The 22,124-nt window shown below is 40.9% G+C and overlaps 1 protein-coding gene across 2 annotated transcripts in view; it reads left to right on the top strand.

The window, feature by feature from the left end:
* MBD2 (methyl-CpG binding domain protein 2) overlaps positions 1–22,124 on the top strand; it is a 67,815-nt gene that overhangs the window by 10,745 nt on the left and 34,946 nt on the right. The window contains exons 2-3 of one of the 2 annotated variants that reach the window (XM_027526390.1): positions 5,295–5,454; positions 7,420–7,698. In XM_027526390.1, coding sequence (XP_027382191.1) covers positions 5,295–5,454; positions 7,420–7,683 — 424 coding nt within the window. In that variant the 3' untranslated portion in view covers positions 7,684–7,698. Of the gene's footprint in view, positions 1–5,294; positions 5,455–7,419; positions 7,699–22,124 lie in introns of those variants that run through there. The other variant, XM_027526389.1, reaches the window with a different exon arrangement.

Below are 22,124 nucleotides of genomic sequence, written 5' to 3'. Positions count from 1 at the left end.
GGCTGGGGGCTGACTTTAGATAGATTTTCCTGTGTGTGTGTCATGTGGTTTTTGGGGGAAAAATGGTATATATATTTTCAAATTAATTGGTTTGGCAGTTTTCTGATTGTGCCGAGGTACAAAAAGATCATTTTAATTTCAGAGTTTTAGTATTAGCTAAAATTTGACTTCTGGAGACGATTGTTGTTTCAAGTTAGAGAAATCTTTCTTTCAATACTTACACTTTTGTAAGTAACACGTAAACTTGAATACTTAAAGGGATTAAAAAACATAGAAAGTTGATTATTTCTTTATTCTCAGCCTTTTCCATTGCTGTGGCTTATAGGATTCTTCTTATCCTCCGAAAAGCCCTTCCTGAAGTTACTGGAGAGTGGCGAGCCTTGGATCTTGGTCTTGAGCCCCGACCTAACTGCGTGACCATCCACAGCGTCCTTTGCTGTCTCAGGCCAGTCCGTCTTCCTCGGCTCTGGTTGCCGCCGTCCCCACAGGTCATCCTGGTGCGGACTGGTTTGAAGAGATACTGTGTTTGCTCAGACCTCTGGGCTCCTCACAATGGTTTCACTGAAGCATCATGATTATCCGTGTTCCAGAGTAACATGAAAACACGTGTTCTGCTCTGCCACTCATTTTCAGAGCGCAGTTTCACGTGCCCGAAGTGGGTCTTCAGAAGAGTTAATTCTCAAATCATAGACCGGCAGTCGTCTAAGGTGATGTGGATGAGTTGGTAGACTGACATCATGGGAGTACTACTGAGCTTTTTTTTTTTTTAATGTATTCTTTAAAAAAAAAATTAAGTTTGGTTGTGCTGGGTCTTCATGGTTGCCTACAGGCTTTCCCTGCTTGCAGCATTGGCAGCTGCTCCGTTGCAGAGGGTAGGCTTGAGGTGCATGGGCCCTAATCGCAGCCCCCAGGCCCAGGAGCACAGGCTCAGAAGTTCAGGTGCACAGGATTAGTCCACCGCGTGTGGAATCCTCCCGAACCAGGATCAAACCTGTGTCCCCTGCATTGGCAGGCGGATTCTTACCCGCCGCGCCACCGGGGAAGTCTGGGAATACTGTTTAGTTAAGGTGGCTGTTATTTAAGTCTTTCTGAGATCCCAGTAAAGTTTTTTTAGATTTGAAAGTCAGATGCCAAATAAAATTTCTTTTTTTTGATAATCTATAGTTGGAAACGTCTCAGGTAGAATTAGGTTTAAGAAGTGCTTTAAATCAACTGTACTTCAGTAAAAAACAGAAAAAGTTAAAAAAAAAACTTGCTTTAAACAGCTTAATCAAAATGAAAACAAGCAAAGACATAATTCTAGTGATGGAATGTTCTTATATGAACTGGAAAAATGTAACTCATGCTTTCAATTTTCATTAATAATTACTTTTCTTCAGGGTATTTAGTGGGGAGGACAAGTAAAGGTGAGATCACAGGTCGGTTCAGGATAGGCAGATCAAGGGGGCAGTTGGTAGGGAATTTTTTTGTGGTTGAAAGTGAAATACTAGTATTTCATTACTGGGACTAGAAGTAATCGCTTTGGGCAGAGAAAACTGAAAATGACTAATATCCTTCACTAGTCTACTAGAGTTAAAAAAAAAGTAATTTCCCTGAGTTGCAGTTTGATGCTTTTAGAATAAAAGCTTAGTCACGTTAAGTCGTGGGGTGTCTGACTGTTAGCTGACAGCAGCCATCTTGGAGAGCAGGCAGATGATGACTTAGTCACTCCAGCGACCCACAGTCATTTTGTTTATCTAGCCCTGACTTCCTCGGCCACTTCCAGAGTCGTTTTGCTGCTGTGAAGACGGCCCCTACCTGACGGACAGAATTTCTGCTTCACCTTAAGCTCCCATGGGCCTTGCCTTTCTACTAGGCTTGCCTTCGTCTCCTGCAGAGGAAGGTCCCTGGTCTTGAAATCCGCTGGGGCAGCCAGGTTGACTCTCCTTAAAGCCTCGAGCACAAGCTCTGGTAGTTACAGGCAGGAAAACAGCCTGTACCGTGTTCTGAAGGCAGCAGTGTGTGAGGCCAGTGCTTACAGCCGTGCAGAACACATGCCTCTGTGTACGTCAAGTTGTTTAGCAGAATCTTGTTTACCAGTAGCTGGAGTATCTGGTTATACGACTGTGTGGCTGTTACAGCTTAATTAAAATTAATTGTAATTATATTAAAGTGACATATTAACAGGGTGCTCTTTACCAGTTTTTCACTTAACTTGGAAGTTTTTTTTTTAGTAGTATTTCCTTTGTTACGTAGTGTCAAATTAACCATGAGAAAATTTTCCAGTTCAGTATTTTAAATTCCAGGCAATATATTAATGTTTTAAATAAGCATAGACTTTTCTGTTCCCATTGTGTCTGCGAAACAAAACCATGTTCTTAACTATTCATCTGATATTGTTCAGTCACTGAGTCGTGTCCAACTCTTCGCAACCTCATGGACTGCCGCATGCCAGGCGGTGTCCTCCGCTCTTCCCCTGAGTTTGCTCAAAGTCATATCCATGGAGTCGGTGATGCTATCTAACTATGTCATCCTCTGCCTCCCTCTTCTTTTGCATTCAGTCTTTCCCAGCAGCAGGGTCTTTTCCAGTGAGTCTGTTTTTCACATCAGGTGGCCCTTTGGAGCTTCAGCTTCAGCATCAGTTCTTCCAGTGACTATTCGGGGTTGATTTCCTTTAGGATTGACTGGTTTGATCTCCTTCCTGTCCAAAGAGACTCTCCAGAGTCTTCTCTAGCACTACAGTTTGAAAGCTTGAGTTCTTTGGCACTCAGCCTTCTTTATGGTCCAACTCTCACATCTGTACATGACTACTGGAAAAATCATAGCTTTGACCACATGGACCTTTGTTGGCAAAGTGATGTCTCTGCTTTTTAATATGCTGTCTAGGTTGGTCATAGCTTTCCTTCCAAGGAGCACGCATCTTTTAATTTCATGGCTGCAGTCATTGTATGCATTGATTTTTTTTTTTTTTTTTAGCCCAAGGGAATAAAATGTCTCTGCTTCTACTCTTTCTCCTTCTGTTTGCTATGAAGTGATGGGACTGATACCATCTATCTTAGTGTTTTAGTGTTTTGAACATTGTGTTTCAAGCCAGCTTTTTCACTCTCCTGTTTCACCATTTTTGCTCTCAGAAGTTACTTTAATACTAGCCTATATAAGTTTTGTTTGAGAGTTTTAATAAGGGACATAGTAATTTTGGGTTGTTTGACTAATCAAGGAAATGTGTAAATTGTAATAAAGTAGAATTGAGGGATAGTAGAATTATTTCTAACTGGGCTTGCAGAATCACAGATAACTTCACAGTTGCAGTGACATTCTACCTGGGCCTGGAGGATTTAATAGTTTTATGATAGGCAGAATATTGCTTATGTTCACCCTTCCTCCTGGAAAGACATAGCTGGAAGTCAAAGGTACATGGCATATTTTTGGTGTTGTTGAGTTTAGAATGTGGGTGTCTTGACGTCTGGTAGGAAAAAGTCAGGAAAAAGTACTTGATCAGTTGGAAGGCTTTTGATGTTTTACCAAGAAGGCCAATCTGTTGTGCCAGCATTGAAGAGTCTCTGAATATTTAGAACTTGGTACTGGCCATGTGGGCTGAGGGATGGCGCCCTGAACACTGTTTGTGGTCTTATAGCCGAAAGATGAATTGCTGGGTAGACAGTGATGCTGCGACAGATAATGCTCCAGAGGATCAGGTTTGGGGGTGAAGTTTGCAGTGGCCAGAGGTGATTCATATTTAGACAGTATTGAGGGTTGTGTGCTCTTTTATTCCGTGATCCTGACCATGTCTGGAGATCTGGCCCAGAATGGGAGTTGAAGTTCATTTACACATAACTGTGTATTCTCTCCTCTGCTGTGTTCTGGTTGCTCCTTGCTTCCTTCTATTCTGTTACGTACTGGTCTTAACTGGTTGTTATCTTCATCTGTGGGCTGAATTCTATACCTTGAATTGTGTTTCAGGAATAGCCACGTCATGTGATTGTGGAAAAAGAACGTTGATACGATCTTCAGCTGTCTTGAGGTCTGTGGTGGCTGGTGGAGTGTGTGGCAGACTGGGGTGTGTTGCTTCCGACGTGACCCCGAGAGAAGTTTTTGCTATTCCAGGGAAATGTAAATTGCTTGGTTTTCCAGCCTTTTCTCTTTTGTCTCTGGATTGAATTATTTTTCTTTTATTGTGGTCAGTTGGAGCAAGGTTAAGTTCTCAATATGACATGTTGGCTTTTTTGAAAGGTTTTCTAGAATTCTCACAATTCTCTTCTGGTGCCATAGCTCACTGAAGTTTATTCTAGCACATTTTGGTTCAGACAGTTTATTAGATAAGACTTTGGGGCGTTCTTCCTCTGAATTTTTTCTTACAGTTCAGTGCCACATGGGAAATTTTTTTGTTTTTGTTTTAGGAAAGATTCGTCTAGTTCAAGCCTCTGTATAATTCTGGCACTTTTGTAATATTCCAGCTTTGACAGTTTTTCTTACAAAAAGTAAGTTATTCTTGATACACTTCTCTCAGATAGGAGTTAGGCTAACAAAAGTCATGTCAGCATCATACAAACACATTAGCAAATATTTACCTTAGTTTTTCTCCTTTTAGTAACATTAGGGAGCATTTATTATTGTCAGAATTCAGTTTTTTTTTTTCCTGTTGTGCTTTGAGTTCAAATCGGTAGCCCAAAGGTTATATGGATTACAGGTGGTATGTGTGTGTGTGTGGTGTGTGTGTGGTGTGTGTGTGTTTGGCTGTGCTCCATGGCTTGTGGGATCTTGGGTCCTCTACCAGGGATGGAACCTTCCCGTGCGGTGGAAGCATGGAGTTTTAACCGCTGGACCACCAGGGAAGTCCCTAAGTGTGCTTTTAATAGGAATTGTTGACATCAGAACAATTTGTTTTGAAGTTCTTTCTAGTTACTCTTGGCATTGTGTACATGTAATACAGGAAAAAAAGCATTTCAAAAATCAGTCTGGAAAATGGGTAAAATAGGAGCCATTTGCAGTGTGTGCTCTGCATGCTCTTTGGGTTGGCGTTCTGTCAATGGCTGCTGGGTGAGTGGCCAGCAGGATAACCAGTATTCACATCTGCTGTGTGTTCCAGCAGTATGTCTAGGGGTGGGATGGTAGGTGGCAGACTCACTGTCTCTTTCTTTAGGAAGTTAAGATGTTCCTTTAAAACTTTTAATATTTCTTTGGAAAAAAATAAACATTGTAAAGCCATGATGTGATACTAATTGGGAGCAGAAAGGCAGGCATGAAGAAAAGGTTTAGGTAGTGATCTGGGGTATATATTGTTGCCTTTTGTACAATTAATGTTATCTTTCTTCTAGTCCGAGTGGTAAGAAGTTCAGAAGCAAACCTCAGTTGGCAAGGTATCTGGGAAATACTGTTGACCTCAGCAGTTTTGACTTCAGAACTGGAAAGATGATGCCTAGTAAATTACAGAAGAACAAACAGAGACTGCGGAATGATCCTCTCAATCAGAATAAGGTGGGTTAATCACATGGGTGCTGTTTCAGAAGCTCTCCCCAGAGTCTCTTGCGTTGTTCTGTGCACTGGAGTTTTGGTTGTCTGAATGCCCCAGTTTTGTTTTTTGCTTTTTTTTTTTTTTTTCCCCTTCCTTCTCCCCCCTGCAAAACAATTTAACTTAATAAATCTGATTAATTTTCTGGTAGTTGGCTTACAAAGAGAGAGAGCCTAAGTAATGATGTTGAAAACAACATTTCAGTATCTCCCTAGGCCAATGTATATCATACTCTGGGCCCTTTGGGACTGTTGACAAAAAATTCTCTGTTGATATTGTCTCCTTTTTGCCCCCTGTTAAAATAGTTCGTGTTGCCCATAAAGAGGCAAAATTTTATTGTGGTGCAAGTACCCTTACCACATAGTTTATTTATATGTCCCTGTTAATTTTCAGGATTAGGATTTGAGAAAGAACAGTTTTTATTTTGACTTTTCGATGGTATTGAAGAATAATATTCCTTTAGGAGTAATATTCACATTCTAATACTGTGATTGGAGATTTTTCCATTAGCTTTTACCCTTAGTGAGTTGCTTAGTTGATGATATATAAGAATTTACATGAGTAGCATTTGAATTATGCTAATTTAATTGTATTAAAGCCCCCAATATCTTTACAAAGAAAGTGCCCACCTCCCCCTGTTCCCCAAAGAACTAATCTTATAACCTCCCCCCACCCAGTTTTTATTAAAGCCCCCAATATCTTTACAAAGAAAGTGCCCACCTCCCCCTGTTCCCCAAAGAACTAATCTTATACCCTCCCCCCACCCAGTTTTTTTTCCTCTAAATTTCAGAGAAACACGTGTTACGTGTGTTACCACACGATTGTCTCACACTGGCCGTGAAAGCGGTGGAGGGAAAAGGAAGGACTTTCTTTCTAGGATGTGACTGGTGTGGGCGTGCGTGCCCCCTGGGAGCGCTGTGTTCGCTTGAGGACCTGGAGCCCAAGTGTCGCAGGGCGGGCCGTGGGTCCAGGCAGTCATGCGCTCATGCTCTGGCTCTGCCTCTTCCTCGCTCACAGTCACTGGCACCTTGATTAACCTCTGATGGCCTCAGGTTTCTCATCTGTAAACTTAGGATCATAAAAGCTTTCCCTTAGCGTTGATGTGAGCAGTAAACAGGAGTTTCCGTGAAGTCACCTAGCGTGTTCTTTTCCTTTTCCCGTTATAGCTTCCTAAGCACCAAGCTGCCTCAGTGAACAGTGTCGCCTGGTGGCCCGGATGGGAAACTTTCTGACCCAGCCTCCCTCCTCGCCTTTTACTTTTTCTGGAGAATATGGGGTCTCTGCTTTATATCCCTCTTTTTTTCAGAATTTAGCTTAATAGTTTTTTGTTTTTTTAAACAACAGCTTGATTTCCAAGAGCATCGTGTGGAGGTGAGAATGCACTTGTCCTCACGTACTGTGTTAGTTACCTGGCCCGGTTTCCAAAGTGGTGTTGGCAGGTCCCTCGTTTAGAGAGGCAGAGCTGGAAAGGGATGCTTTGAATTGCCTCCGAGTTGCCCACCTAACTATGGTGTTGATGGTTCTGAAGGTGTTCAGGGTAGTGGTAGGAGTAGAGGGTGCTCAAGTTAGGACCTTGAGTGCAACTAGGGTCATTAGTAACTAGGTCACTAGTGTAACTAGGGGTGAAGCTGTGTGATTTCAGCTTAAGAAAACCTTGATTCTGGGTTTATTTTGCTTTTTAAATATAAGAGGAAAATTAAGATATATTTTTCTGAAACTGCCCCTTTAAAGCTCTAAACAGTCCTGGACATCTTTTGAAGGGGCTAAAATATTTATGAAATGAACGGAATGCTTCCAAAGCACCCCGTTGTTAGCAGAATCACAGTTGAGCTACGCTCAGTGTAATATGAAGATACACCTCCTGCTAGGTATGGTTCACTACAAACCTAAAACTAATTCATCTCTAGTTTGTGTGCACCTTTCCGCTCTAGCTGCGCTGGACTGCTCGTCATCCTGCACCGTGGCATGTGCTTTCAAGACTCTGCTTGCTCATGTGCTGTTTCCTCTGCTTGGAATGTGCTTCCCCCCTTCCCCTCCATCTGGTGACCTGCTCCTCATCCAAGGCCCAGCTCCATTGTCTCCGTCTCTGTGAAGCCTGCCCTGCACCCTCGCCCGGAGCCAGGCCCTCCTCCCGTAGGCCTCCTGGTGCTTGGCCACGAGGCCTTGGCTGTCGGTCTGCGGCAGCTAGACTGTGAGCTCCGCGAGGGCGAGGCCCGTGTCTCGTGTTGCTTTGTTTTGGTGTATATACATAATCCAAAGCCTGGCACACGGTAGGTACTTAATGAATGTTTGCTGAATGTTTATTTTTCACATCATTCCAGAAGTTTATAGTGGCCATAAATGTTGATTGAATCAATTAATACACCATACGGATTTTGGAAATGCCTTTTGTTATCGTTTTCGGAAAGTGCTCTGTCTGAATTTTGGGGCCCTGATCTTATTTTTGCATCTGATTTTATTTTAATTAAGACAGAAAATGGAGTTTTTCCTTTTTTTCTAAGTAAGTTCCCTTTTGGAGTAACACCAACATTAAATATCTCTATAAAGCAGAAAACATATTTGTGGGTAATTAATAGTAACTATACCAGGTCTTTCTAAAGTAATAATGCAGTATAGAGAAAGTTGAGAGATACAGAGATTAAAAGAGATTTAAACAGGAATCTGAGGTAGAGTTTGGCTTTGAAGTCAGATTGTGAAACTGGCTGAAGTTCATTAATTACATTAATATTTTTTAATATTCACTAGTTTTATTTTTTAGATTCCACATATAAATGATATGTGGAACAGTTTTTGTTTGTCTCACTTCTTTAACTTAGCATAATGCCCTCCAGATACATCTATATTGTTGCAGTGCCAAAATTTCATTCTTTTTTTTTTAATTTTTTTTTTTTTGTGGCTGCGTAGTATTCTGGAGGGTGTGTGGTGTGTATGGTGTGTGTGTCTGTCTATGTGTACATTTATATATCAGATCTTCTTTCTCCATTTATCTGTTGATAGACACTTAGGTTGCTCCCGTGTCTTGCTTACTGTAAATAATGCTGCTGTGACCATTGAGGTGCATGTATCTTTTCAAATTAGTGCTTTTATTTTCTTCAGCTACATACTCCGGAATGGGATATTTTTTAAAGACTCTATATTGAAAAAATGAGAAATGTAAAGAACAATATAAACTTTGAATTATAAGCAATACAATTATAAACAGTATAAATTATAGTTTATATTGACTGATATATTGATTTTAGTATATCTTTTGTATCAGAGGGGAATTTACTGAGTGAATATCTTCAAGTATGTCTGGAAAGATACCTTTTGAAGAACTTTAAAAATGCTTTTTAATTCTTCTAGGATTGGTGGGTACAGTAGAGTGGAGATTGTCTTTCAGTTGGTATTTACTAAGGCTTTTGTAGTACCTCTTCCTGTTTGTCTCAAACTCAGTCTCAGACTCACTCTGGAAATCTGTTCCATTCTAGATTACATTGTACCTTATTGATTTTCTTGCCACTCTCATAATTATTTCTAGCCCCTGCTTCCATCTCTTTAGTTGATAAAGTCAAATTAAAATAACCAGTTTGTTACTGAACATAGTCCCTTTGGCTAATGGAAGAAGACTAGAGAGTGATTTGGAAGTCATCAGCCTCGAGCTGGTGTTTTGAAGTCCTGAGTGGCTTCCTCGGAGCTCACTCAAGGGTGGGGTCGAGGAGGCGGCACTGTCGGTGGCGGTTTCTGTGACGATGGAGCTGTTTCGGCCACCAGCCACACGTGGCTGCTGAGTGCTTGAAAGGTGCCTAGTGTGGTTGACTAACTGAACTTGTAGTTTTATTTAATTAAGTTTAAATAGCCACATGTGCCTAGTGGTTACCATATTGGACTGCATGGTTCTGGAGTGTGCCTCTTAAAAATGATTTTTGCTTTAAAATCTAAATACTGTTTAGGTGTTTATGCAGGCTTTGTTTTTCCAAAGAGATGTTTCAAGGTTTTAAGAGATAACGATCCTTAACCTTTTAAGAAGGAAGTTAATTTCTTAAGATACTTAGAGAACAGTCTTAAGATTGGATAGAGAAGAGTATGGTGATCCTCAGTGCGTGATATATTTAAAGAACTTCAGTAGCTTAGTTTTCCTGCTAGAAATTTATTTTAATGTTTCAGATGTGTAAATATTAAACTGAATTCTGAAACATTTATGAGTTAAATCTACAAAACTAGTAAAATTCAACTTCCCTAACGTTAATGTGACATATATTTTACAGCTGGCTCACTCAACAATATGGATCTGGTATAGAACAAATTATATTTCAGCCTGACTTGTCAATGCTGCTAATACCTTGGAAAGACTCAGTTCTTTCATCATATTTCTCTAGTCACACAAATTGGATGTATTTGGTAATAAAGAGCATTATGGTCCCTTGAAGGAATTAATTGTATAAGTCTGCCATTATTTCTTCTCATGAATTACCTTGGTTTATGGTAGTATACTGGGCTTCCCTGATCGTTCAGTGGGTAAAGAATTTGCCTGCCAAGGAGGAGACACAGGTTCAATCCCTGGGTCAGGAATATCCCCAGGAGAAGGAAATGACAACCCACTCCAGTATTCTTGCCTAGGAAGTCCCACAGACAGAGGATCCTGGCAGGCTACAGCCCGTGGGGTTGCAGAGTCAGGCACGACTGAGCGACTGAGCGTGCGTGTAGTCTACTCCTGTGGCTGTGACCACAGTTTGGATTCTGTGTGGCCCCGTCCCAAGTGCTCAATCAAATCATCCAGCAGGTGATTTGCTCTAATTATCTTCAGCAAAATAATAATAGCAAATTCTTGAAGAGAGCTAATATTTCTTGGGGGCAGTAGCGTTGCACATTGAAAACTTCAGTGAGTTGGTGGTAGTGGTGGGAATCAGATTGGGTGTCGGATGTAGAATGGGTACCATTTGGGAAAAGTGGGGTCTGGAAGCAGGAAGAGCAGTTAGAGCAGTTTAGTCTAGAGAAGCAATGAGGGCCTGGACTAACACTGTAGCCTGGAGGTATAAAGAGGTGAGACTCAATCAAGACAAGTTAGTAGATGAGTCCCTGATGATTGTAGAGCATGGGAACTGCTGATGCCTACTCCAGTTCTGGGGTGAGTCCCTTGGGACAGTGGTCAGGGGGGAATAGGGCAGGAAGAACAAGTTTGGGGAGAGGGTAGGTAAGGAAGACTGAGTCAAAATACTCTTATTTCGTGGACTCTGAAAGACCTCGTAGACTTCCAGGGATTCCCGGGTCACGCTATGAGAACTCCTGTCATAGTGGTTTGCGAAACATTGACATTGCCCAGTGTAGGGGCAGATAGAGAAGTATACTTTGTAGTGTTCACTGGATTTTCAAATAAGTTACCTGATGACTTAGATATAACCAGCATCAGAGGGGTAGAAGGACCAGGAGTCATATTTAGAATGCCAGAAACTTCCTGGGAAACCAGAAATTATGAGCAAAGATGTAGCCTGCCATTGTAAAAGTTGTAAATTTTTTCACTTAATCTTACTTGATTACGACCTGCACACATGGTGGAAAGGATATTCTGTGAGACGCAACTCCCTCCTCTCCGAGTCTCTCAGGCTCAGCCTCTTCCCTAGAGCAATTACCGTCAGCCAGTTTGTTTGTGCACCCTTTCAGAGCTTCTGTGGACTTCCAGAGCGTGTATACATACGTGCATTTCTGCCTCCGTCCTCATAAAATGGTTAGACTGCTCTCGCGAAGTTTGAATGAGAGACGGAGCAAAGAGGACAGCGTTTGGAAAAGAAGGCACGATCCTGGAACATTATCATTGTTGTTGTTTTTCCTTTAAAAGATGAAAGAGGCCAGCTTGGAACTAGTAGAGTCAGGAAGATGTCTAACCTGAGAGTCCACATTTCAGGATGCTCTCCAGGAACCTTTGAAATGTGTATAATATAATGTGTATAATTGTTTTTTCCTAAGGAGAAAGGAATCTTTACCAGTTTCTCAAAGGAGAATGTAATTGAAAAAGTTAACTACTGTTTTACAACAGGAGAGGGAGCAAGGCTTTGGCAAAAAATGTTAAGGATCAGCTCACTTGCTGTAGCTCACATTAGACCTTTGTTTAACTGATGAGGAATTTTTTCAGTTATTGAAGTAGCACCTTAGTGGGGTGATTTATTTCAGAACTAGGGACCCCGTTGTCAACTAAAGGGCCCTGTGATAGGATCAGTCTGATTACCAGCTCCTGGTATTGTGGTAACATCTACAAGTTGGCTTCCACCTTCCTAGTATCTTTCCATCTAAACTGAAGACAGAGATCCCATTCCTTCCGTAAAATATTCCTGGCTGATAGAAAGGTAGCTGAAATCTTTTCCAAAGATGCTGGTGCTGTTTTCATCATTTATTAAGCCTTGTGGAACAGAGTGGCTTCTGGTCTCTCTGTTGGACACGTTGGGGGTGGAAAGGGGAGAGAGTAGATCACAGATGACGAATCCAGCATTTCTAGGCCTTGACGTCCTTACAGGGGATCACCTCACTTAAGTGTGGGGCGCCCTTAAGTACAGGTTTTTTCAGTTGAAAGAAACGGACAAAAGCAGAAGTGAGGAGCGAGTAGCTGTTACAATGGTACAGTGAGGAATAATGATGGTCTAGACATACATGCTGGAGAAGGCGATGGCACCCCACTCCAGCACTCTTGCCTGGAAAATCCCAGGGACCGAGGACCCTGGTAGGCTGCAGTCCATGGGGTCGCTAAGAGTCACACATGACTGAGCGACTTCACTTTCACTTTTCACTTTCATGCATTGGAGAAGGAAATGGCAACCCACTCCAGTGTTCTTTCCTGGAGAATCCCAGGGATGGGGGTGCCTGGTGGGCTGCCGTCTCTGGGGCTGCACAGAGTTGGACACGACTGAAGCGACTTAGCAGCAGCAGCAGACATACGTGGTAATAGAGGTGAAGGGATCCTGGTCTTGTTCTAAATATGGGATTGACAGAATTCACTAATGAACTGGGTGTGAAAGAGAGTACTCAAGTGTGAGCCCTTAGATTTTAGGTAGATTGAGTGACTAGGTGAATGGGGTTGCCATCTACTGAGATCGCCTTAGGAAAGAATTTATATGGGTGAATACAATGAATTCAACTTTGAGTGGCCAGAGTTTGAGATGCTTATTAAACATCCAAATGGATTTGTCATGTCATGTATATACTGATTGAGAGGTCTGAGCTGGAAAGTCATTAGGTAGAAAGTTACGTAGGTAGTTTTTCAAGTAATGGGCCTGGAGCTTATAGACAGAAGGATCCAGAATGAAGCTCTGAGAAAATCCAGTGATTAAAATTGAAATAGAGTAGAAGGAATCAGCAAAGTGGATTGTGAAAGGTAGGAGAGACACGGGAGAGGAGAATGTTTCAAAAAGGAGAATGGTCAGGTATATTGATTGCCACTGAAACGTTGAATGGAGGAAGACAGAAATTTCCATTGAGTTTGGCAGCAGGAAGGTCATTAATAACCTTGATACCAGTGGTTTGGGGGGAAAGAGAAGCCAGGTTGGATTGGGTTGAAAGGGAATGAGAGTTAAAATTGTTCATGGTGGACAATTCTTTCAGTAAATTTTCTTGACTAGGAAGGAGAATCACTAGATGGTAAATGAAAGGGATGCTGATTTGGTGAATTTCCCATTTTAAATACTGTGGAAAGGTAAGAATGGGGCCTGTTGCACCAGTGGAAAACCACAGAAGTTTAAGAGCGTTGACAGTGTAGGGATGGACCATGGAGTCTGTACTAGGTGGGGAGGGACGTGGAAGAGGTTTTAAAGAGTAAGAAAACAGTCAGCCAATGGGCAGGGAACATTGATGGGTTCAAAGAACCTGGAGGGCAGTCCTCAGTGAGTTATAAGGGCAGGAAGTAGAAATTGGAAGGTTGGATGCTTGCCTGAGATATTGGACACTGTATAGTTACCAGAGTAGACAAGCTTGTGCCTGTAATGTTAGGTGGGTGAGGCTGGGTAGAACAGGTCAGAGGACTCAGGATGTTGGGTGGATTATCCATGTGGGTATTGAGGCCTCTAAGAAGGAGGACTAAGAGCTGGGTTGGGGAAGAAAACATGAAACAGAAACTAAAGTCTTCAGTGAGTAAAGGAGAAATCAGGGAGGAGGGTAGAAAGTCATACAGTCAGACCCTATGAGCTTCAGGGAAGCTCTGCTTTTTGAAGGAGGAAAAATAGAGAAATGATGTGAGAAAGTAATGGGGAGAAAGGAGGAAAGCAGAACCACTTACTGGGCCTTAGAAGTGTAGTTGTCAGAGAGGAAGAGGGGAAAAGCCTCTATCTGGAAGAACTTTAGGGGCATAGGATCTTTGAGGGATGGCAAGTTTAAGGAAGTCTAGGAACTGGAGAGAATGTTCAAAGAAAATATTGAGGATATAGGAGAGCCGCTCTGCTGACCAACTTCCCAAGAGTGTACAGGGCAAGGACTGGCAGGGGGAGTGATGGGTAAGGTTAGGGGTTGGTTTTCAAACTCAGCTGGTAAAGAATCCTCCTGCAATGTGGGAGACCTGGGTTCGATCCCTGGGTGGGGAAGGTGCCCTGGAGAAGGGAATGGCTACCCACTCCAGTATTCTGGCCTGGAGAATTCCAGGGACTGTATAGTCCATGGGGTGGCAAAGCGTCGGACACGGCTGAGCGACTTTCACTTGGTTTCGCTTGTCCATGACTAGCATTTTTAAGATACGAGACAATGGGATAGAAAACAGTGCACATCCCATTTAGTAAGGCTAAGTATTTTAGGTGATTTTTGTGATCTATACACCCTTGTGTGTACTGAGTCATGATTTAAAGTATATATTTCTACTCTTAGTTGAAGTCAAAAAGGTTTGAGGGCCACTGAACTACAGGGTGGACGTACAGAATATTATAGAGATGAGTACTGCGTGATGATGCATGATCTGGGGGGCCTGGCTGTTCGGTTATTATGAAGATAGGATGTGGGGTGTGATGGGATTCATTTTGATAATTGCTAGAGCAGAGTATGCAAACATTTGGAATATGATTGTCCTGATTTTTTAGAAAGGAGGTGTGTGTACCTCTGCCAGATAAGTATTATGAATGAACTTAGAAGCACTTTCTTAGGCAAGTAGGACTTGTTTGGATCTCTGAGCCCCCAAAGAACTGACTTTATTCCTGCCTTAGTTCTCAGCCCCCCTACACGCCTGATGTGTTACAGGACTACTCAGCGGAGTATGGGCTCCTTAAACAAGCACCTTTGCTCAGCTTCCTGAGAGAACAGTTTTACCATTTGGGGCAGGCTGAATTCTCAGTAAAGTTTTTGGAATCCAAAGTTGATTAGCTCCGTTTATCTCCTTGTTGTCATTTAGTCGCTCAGTCGTGTCTGACTCTTTGCGACCCCATGAACTATAGCCCACCAGGCTCCTCTGTCCATGTGATTTCCCAGGCAAGAATACTGGAGTGGGTGGCCATTTCCTTCTCTAGGGGATCTTCCTGACCCAGGGATCGAACCCATATCTCCTGCTTGGCAGGCAGATTCTTTTATCACTGAGCCTATGGAAGCCCCTAGTTAATATTACCTGGTTTATCACCTAGTTAATATTATTCTTACAGGTTAAATTGTGTAACTCAATCAAGTGATTACCTGTCTCATCTCTGTTACTTAATCTGTTGACATCTTATTAATTGACCTTATATTTTGTCCCAAGGTTTTAATTTCCATACCAGTCTCCTCTGTCTAGAACCACTGCTAAATTTTAGGTTATTTTAATATACAGATGAGAAGTTGTTATAGCAAGTTATACTGAGATGATCAAGTTTTCAGATCCATAATGAACATTTTTCCTGCACCATGGCTGTCTAAGAGCAGTATGGCATGCTTCTTGCCAACATACATAGATTGTTTTGATGTCTTAATCTCATCTTGGCATCTACTGGGTTATACATTATTTGTACTCTTTATTTCCCATTATTTCATGATACAACATCACTCTAATTGACTTTGCCAAAAACACCATCTGAGGATTATTTGCCCATGGGATACTTTTGTAGGGCTGGCTATGTATCTGTAAGCATAACTTCATGTTATATAGTAATTAATGGAACAAGTCTGGGGGTTATTTTACATTAGTAATCTTGAGGTATATAGTACAGATGATTCTGTCTGGTAATTTTGACATGGATGTTGTAGACCGCATTGACTTAGTAGCTTCCACGTAACATAGCATGCATACGTTTAAGACTGACAGTGAGACTATTGAGGAATAAGGGCTGCATAACTTAAGATCTTACGTGTAACAGACCTTTTATGCATCATTTACTCCATAACATTTTTTTTTAGCACATTCTGTGTGCACAGACATTATTTCAGATTCTAGAAATAATATAGAGGAAGATTCTGTGTTTGTGGAACTTATTATTCTAGTGTGATGACTAACACAATTTAAATATTAAATACTACACAGTTAATTAAGAGTGGTTGAGACTGACTTGGTGGCTGTGTTAGGCCAAATGATCAGAAGGGAATGATTTTTGGCCAAGAACTGAACGAGAAGATTCAGCTCTACAAAAACCAGAGGGTAAAGTGTTCTAAGCAGAGGGAATAGCCAGTGCAGAACCCTTAGGGCAGGATACGGTTAGCACGTGAGGACAGGTGGTAGGAGCCTGGAGGTCAGTGCGTGGGAGAGAGGTACTAGGTGAGAGCAAGGAAGCAGACAGACCTAGTCGCTGGACCTGGCCCACCAGGATGAGGAAGGGTATAGGATGCTCTTGTGGACTTCATGTAGGGAGCAATATGATTTTTTTTTTTTTTGCTGCTGTGTGGAGAATGTACTATAGAGGTGCAGGAGTGGAAGTCAGGGGCCAGGTATAACAGGAGGCTATTTACCCAAGCTGGAATGATGGTGGCTTGGACAGTGCTCATTTAATGAATAATTAAAGAAGGAGTAGGATGTAGCAAGAGACATTGTAACTAAAGTTGACCTTTGAACAACACGTTTGAACTGTACGCATCCACATATATGCAAATTTTTTTTTTTTTATAGTAAATAACTGCAGTACTAGCGGTCAGCAGTTGGTTGAATCCATGGCTGCAAAACCACAGATCAAAGCTTTCTTTGTGTGAAGGGTTGACACTCCAAAGTCCCACGTTGTTCAAGGGCCATTCCAGAGAACTTCTAATTTTCTCATATGCAGAAATCTTCAGCTGAAAAATGAAGATAACTAAGAAGTTATTATAACTAACAGCACTGTTCCATTTTTTGGCTAATTTGAGCTAGGTGTTTAGATATGGGAGGGATAAAGATTTCTAGGAAGCAAACAGAGAACAGAACTTTAGCCACGTTAGCAGACAGACTTGTTGATGAGAGTAGTCTGTTCAGTATGAGTAGGTTTAGCTTGTTAAAAGTTAGTTCCTCAAAGATATCAGAGTGCACGGGACCTTCCGAGAGCTTCTGGGCTTGACCTTTATGCTAATGATGAGAGTAGATGTAGAGACATAGTTGCCCGTGGTATGGTCTTGTCAACGTTTATTTTGGATGTTGGAGTTTCTGTCTGTGGTTGTCAGTGTCACTTAAGTTTTATAGGTCCTGCAGAGTTACCTGACTTTTAGACTCTAGGTCAATGAGAGAATGAAGCCCTGCAGAAAATGATTTGTGTGACTGTTTTTACAATTCTAAGGTTGTGTACTCAGCTTGGGCCAGCCCAGATGTAAAGGAGATGATGAATTCCATGCAGTGGAAGCCTTAGTTTGAGCAGAGCTGCTCTGTTTGAAACTCATTAGCCTTTAGCCATCAGTCCTTTTCTAAAGTTCCAAGTTACTTTTCAAACAAAATTCTTCAAAACTTGATTTCAGTGATGAATTTCAAACCGCTTCAATTAACTACATCCTTTTTTAATGAACTCAAAGTAGAGTCCACCCATTTTATTATCTTCTACATATTCAATATTCCATTGATCTCCTTAAAAAGGTATTCTCTTATTTACAATATTACATGAAGTGGATTTTCCTTACAAAATCATAAATCTCAGATACATATTTTCTTTACTTTTTGCAAAAACCTTTTTGCAAAGTTGCACGACTTTGTCAATATACTAAAAACCACTGAATGTCAATATACTAAAACCCACTGAATTGTATAAAATGGTGGATTTTATGTTGAGTGAATCATATAAAAAAACTGAAGGACTGTAAAGCACTTTATTCTGTTGGCTTTTGACTTTTGTGGAAACGCATTGGCTACCATGTATATCCGGGAGCAAATCCAAAATTAGGTTTTGAAGATAATCTTGGTTCCCCCTAAAGCTCAGGCTCCTCTTTGCATTAACCAGGAAGTGACTTTCCTTATGGGGAAGCTTAATAGGTTAAGGTTTTAAATTTCAATAGCATGTTCAATAAGATGCTGCTGCTGCTGCTGCTAAGTCGTTTCAGTCGTGTCCAACTCTGTGTGACCCCATAGATGGCAGCCCACCACGCTCCCTCGTCCCTGGGATTCTCCAGGCAAGAACACTGGAGTGGGTTGCCATTTCCTTCTCCAATACATGAAAGTGAAAAGTGAAAGTGAAGTCGCTCAGTCGTGTCCAACTCTTAGCAACCCCATGGACTGCAGCCTACCAGGCTCCTCCGTCCATGGGATGTTCCAGGCAAGAGTACTGGAGTGGGTTGCCATTGCCTTCTCCAGATAATAGAGAGAGCTACTATTTATTCAGAGTTTATGTGCCAACATGACTATAAGCTATACCACTGTTTTGTCTCCTCGCTGCCCTGTGAGTGTAAGCTCTGAAGGATTTTGGTATTTGTGAATGACTATACACAGCACACGGTCTGTACCTGGCAGATAGTAGGCATTCAGTATTTGTTCAATAACTGACTTAGTGAAAGCTGCTTGAGCAGCAGCATCGCACATGCAGTATCTTGTTTGATTTTTGTAAGAATCTTAAGAGCAGTTACTGTATTTACCTCGTTTACAGATGAGGAAAGCGACTTTAGAAAAAGAAAGTCTTTGCTTCTCAAATTGGGACATGAATATCTCTTGGGGTATGCAAAACCACAGAATTAAGATGATACGTGGAAGTGTCCTGTTTTCTTTCTTTTCTCCATTTTAAAAATTGAAGTAGGTGGGGGTTTATCTATTTTCAAAAAAATTTAGAGGGTAGCAATGAAACAGTATTTGAACGGTACAGGTTAAAGACACGTGATCTGCATCACCGCTTTAGTTTTCCTCTTCTCTAGCATTGTGTGCTTAGTCGCTCAGTCGTGTCCGACTCTGCAACCCCATGGACTGTAGCCCGCCAGGCTCCTCTGTCCACGGGGATTCTCCAGGCAAGAATACTGGAGTGGGTGTCCGTTCCCTTCTCCAGGGGATCTTCCCAACCCAGGGACTGAACCCATGTCTCCACATTGCCTGCAGATTCTTTACCAGCTGAGCTACCACAGAAACCCTTTCTAGGATTAACCACATTAAATCATTGAAAGGTTACACAGTAGTCAGGCCACGCTACTTTAGTCCTTTTCAGAGTCATCTTCAGTGAGTTGTCCTTTAAATATGTTCTTGGCTTTTATGGAAGGTCACTGGAAAAAGAAAAAGCATTTGAAATCTGTTTAATATCTGTTGTGATGTTAAATGTCTATTTTTTTTTCTAGATTTAACACCAGCTTTTGTTTTCCTCTTTAATTGGTATGCTTCCTCCTTTCTGAGTATGAAATCTACGTCATTGAATGTTTCTTTTTTTGCCCACACCCCTAGAAAGTTCAGATCCACATCAGATGGTTAAGGCTAGAATCAGTCACTGTTAACCATTTCAAAAGGAAATTTGTTTCTCCTTGTCCTTGATTAAAATTAATTTTTATTGTATATTTGTTTTTTGAAGTTTTAAGAGCCATCTCAGATATTTATTAGAAAGATATAAAAGTTTAAAAAATTTTTAGGAAGTTTTATTTTTGTATTCATCCCAGGGGGGAGAGAATAAACTGTCAACAATTATTTGAGTTATTTGAAAACTTCACAACTTAATATACACATTATTATAAAATACAGTGAACTTTTATTTGTGTGCTAGCCTGTGTACTGAGAAGATATATCAAAGATCAGAAACTGTTAGAATATGTGTTTCTGTCAGTTTAGTTTTATAATATAAGGAACTTTGTTTCACTTATTCCTTTATCGAAAGGGAATATTTCAAATACACGAATAGCTTTAATCTTGTCCGATTTGAAAAAAAGTACTTTAAAGGCAAAAAATAGTAGCAGTCCCTTTTCTGATCTGTTTATACAGTAAGGTTAAAATTTTGCTGTGATTTTCCAGACAACTTTCTATTCAGTAATTCACATTTGCGTTTTTAGATTGTTATGTAGCAATACACAGATATATTAACCATGTTTTAGTATTGAACTCACACATGTGCAAGAGTCTCAAAAAGAATGCTAAAATAACCACCACTATAATGACCATTATTGTATCCACCAGTGTTTATGTGGGTATATTTCCTAAAACTACAAATGTTAGATTTTAATCTTTGGCAATATGGTGTTACAAAGAAATCGCTCTGCTTCTGTTATTGTTCAGTTTGGTCATCTTCATATATGCTTAATCCTTACTAGTTACTTGCGTTATTTCATTTTGTTCTTCTTTTTCATTTCCCTTGGTGTACCAGTGTTACTGGTTTCTAAGAACTTATTTATGACTGAGGATGTCATGCAGTACAAATGAAATACCATATTTTATTGCCATCAGTCTATTATAATGTTTTGTAATGTGTTTTGTATTTATATTAAAATATAATCATGTGTTTAAAAAAATGTTTGCTTTATAACTCCTAGGTTCATGGCAGATTGGTAGTTATTTAGGAAAACTCAGACAACTGGGTGTGAATTAACAGTGACTCTTTTGACAGTCCTCAGGAGAGAATGGTAATAAAATTTACTTTTTTTGTGACAGTTTCTGGGTAAACCAGTTAGTCCAGCTTCTCAGGTTATTTTACATGATACTATTGTAGAATATCTGGGTCAGGAAGAGCCCCTGGAGAAGGAAATGGCAACCCACTCCAGTACTCTTGCCTGGGAAATCCCATGGACAGAGGAGCCTGGTAGCCTACAGTCCATGGGGTTGCAAAGAGTCGGACATGACTGAGCGACTACTTTACTATTGTAGAATAAAGAATTAATTAGTGAAAAATTCTTTCTTCAGGGCTTTCAGGCCAGTTTAAAAGAGAAAAAATAATAAAATATAAATAAGCTCAACAGAAGAGCAATGCTGCATACTCTTGAAAAATCTCGTTCCGCTCCCCTGGGCAGTAAGCTGTCATTGTCAGACAGTGACATTTTTTAACCAATAGATTAATTTTTTATTGTATCACAAACATAATGAAAAAAAAATTAGTCTTAGCATTGTAGCACCAGTAGTTTTACATGTTTCAGGCTTCCTTCTAGTCTGTGTGGATTCAGGATTTTATAGTTTTTTCCCTCTTATAGTTTTGAATAGTTTAAGCTAGTCTCTGCTTCCTCCAGTCATTCTTTGTAACAGAACCTTACAGGCTCGACTGTGTTTGTTCATATAAATAGTTGCTCTGTGTTTCTTTGTCTACTGATCCCATCTTTGTTCTAATACCAGCAGAGTATATTATTCTTTATTTAAGTACAGAAACGTTAAAACCAAGCAAGGTATTGTTTTGTGGTAGATACTGCCTATAACAAATTAGTGGCAGGAAGAGTTCTTTGTAAGCCATTATGTGTTAAGCGTCTTTTGGACTGAATACTGACTGATACAAGTTGGTTGGCTTCACTTAGGGTCTTACAATGCTCTTGATGTCATAAATCAGAGGGATCCAAACCTTCTGCACATCACAGAATTACCAAGAGAGTTTTAAAACTACACATTCCTGGGCCTCACACTCTTTAGAGATGGAATCCTAAGTAGTTATTTTGCAGCCTGTTGGCCAAGTTTCCACACCTGTAAATCAAGTTTAAAAAAAAAAAAACAAAACATAAAGATAAGAAAATGAAATGCCTGGGAAGTGGTATTGTTAGAGTTTTTTAAGATGAATGTGCCTCTTAAAGGTAAGCACATATGTTGGAAGAAAAGTGAATGAGAGAAAGGAATGACCAGCATGCCCAGCATGTACAGAAGAGCAGTGTGCGTGGGGTGGGATTGGGGGGGCGAGTGCAGACTCATTGAATAGGGCACCCAAATAACATAACTGTAATAATGATCAGATTAATTTCTGATATTCTTTAAGCAGAGGTCACAAACTCAATACCTGTAGGGCTCAGACAGGTATCACACATGTGAGCTGAGGCCTTTTGCAAAACGACAGCCCTGGACACCTCTAGTGGCCGCCATTGCTAATCAGTCATCGCCTGTTTTGGCCACATCAGTCCATTTCTAGATCTTTGAGTTTTTAAGAGAAGCTAGAATTCTCGATTTTATGTGAATTTTATTTGTGGCTCTTAGCTTCATTGACTCAAGAGACTAAAAACTGGAGCAGAACACCTCTGTGGGTTAGACCTGGTCTCCCTGCCTCCGGCTTGCAGCCTTTGTTTTAGAGCAGTGGTGCCCTGGTGTGGTCCCTGGGCCAGCATCGGCATCACCTGGATCCTAATTGGAATGCAAATTCCCAGGCCCGACCTCAGGCCTCCTGAATCATCATTTCTAGGAGGGAGACCGGGTAGTCTGTGT

Source organism: Bos indicus x Bos taurus, chromosome 24, assembly GCF_003369695.1.
Source record: "Bos indicus x Bos taurus breed Angus x Brahman F1 hybrid chromosome 24, Bos_hybrid_MaternalHap_v2.0, whole genome shotgun sequence".
Classification (NCBI taxonomy): Eukaryota; Metazoa; Chordata; class Mammalia; order Artiodactyla; family Bovidae; genus Bos; species Bos indicus x Bos taurus.
Note: the sequence above shows the minus strand (reverse complement) of the source record. Positions and strands in the feature narration are given on the sequence as shown.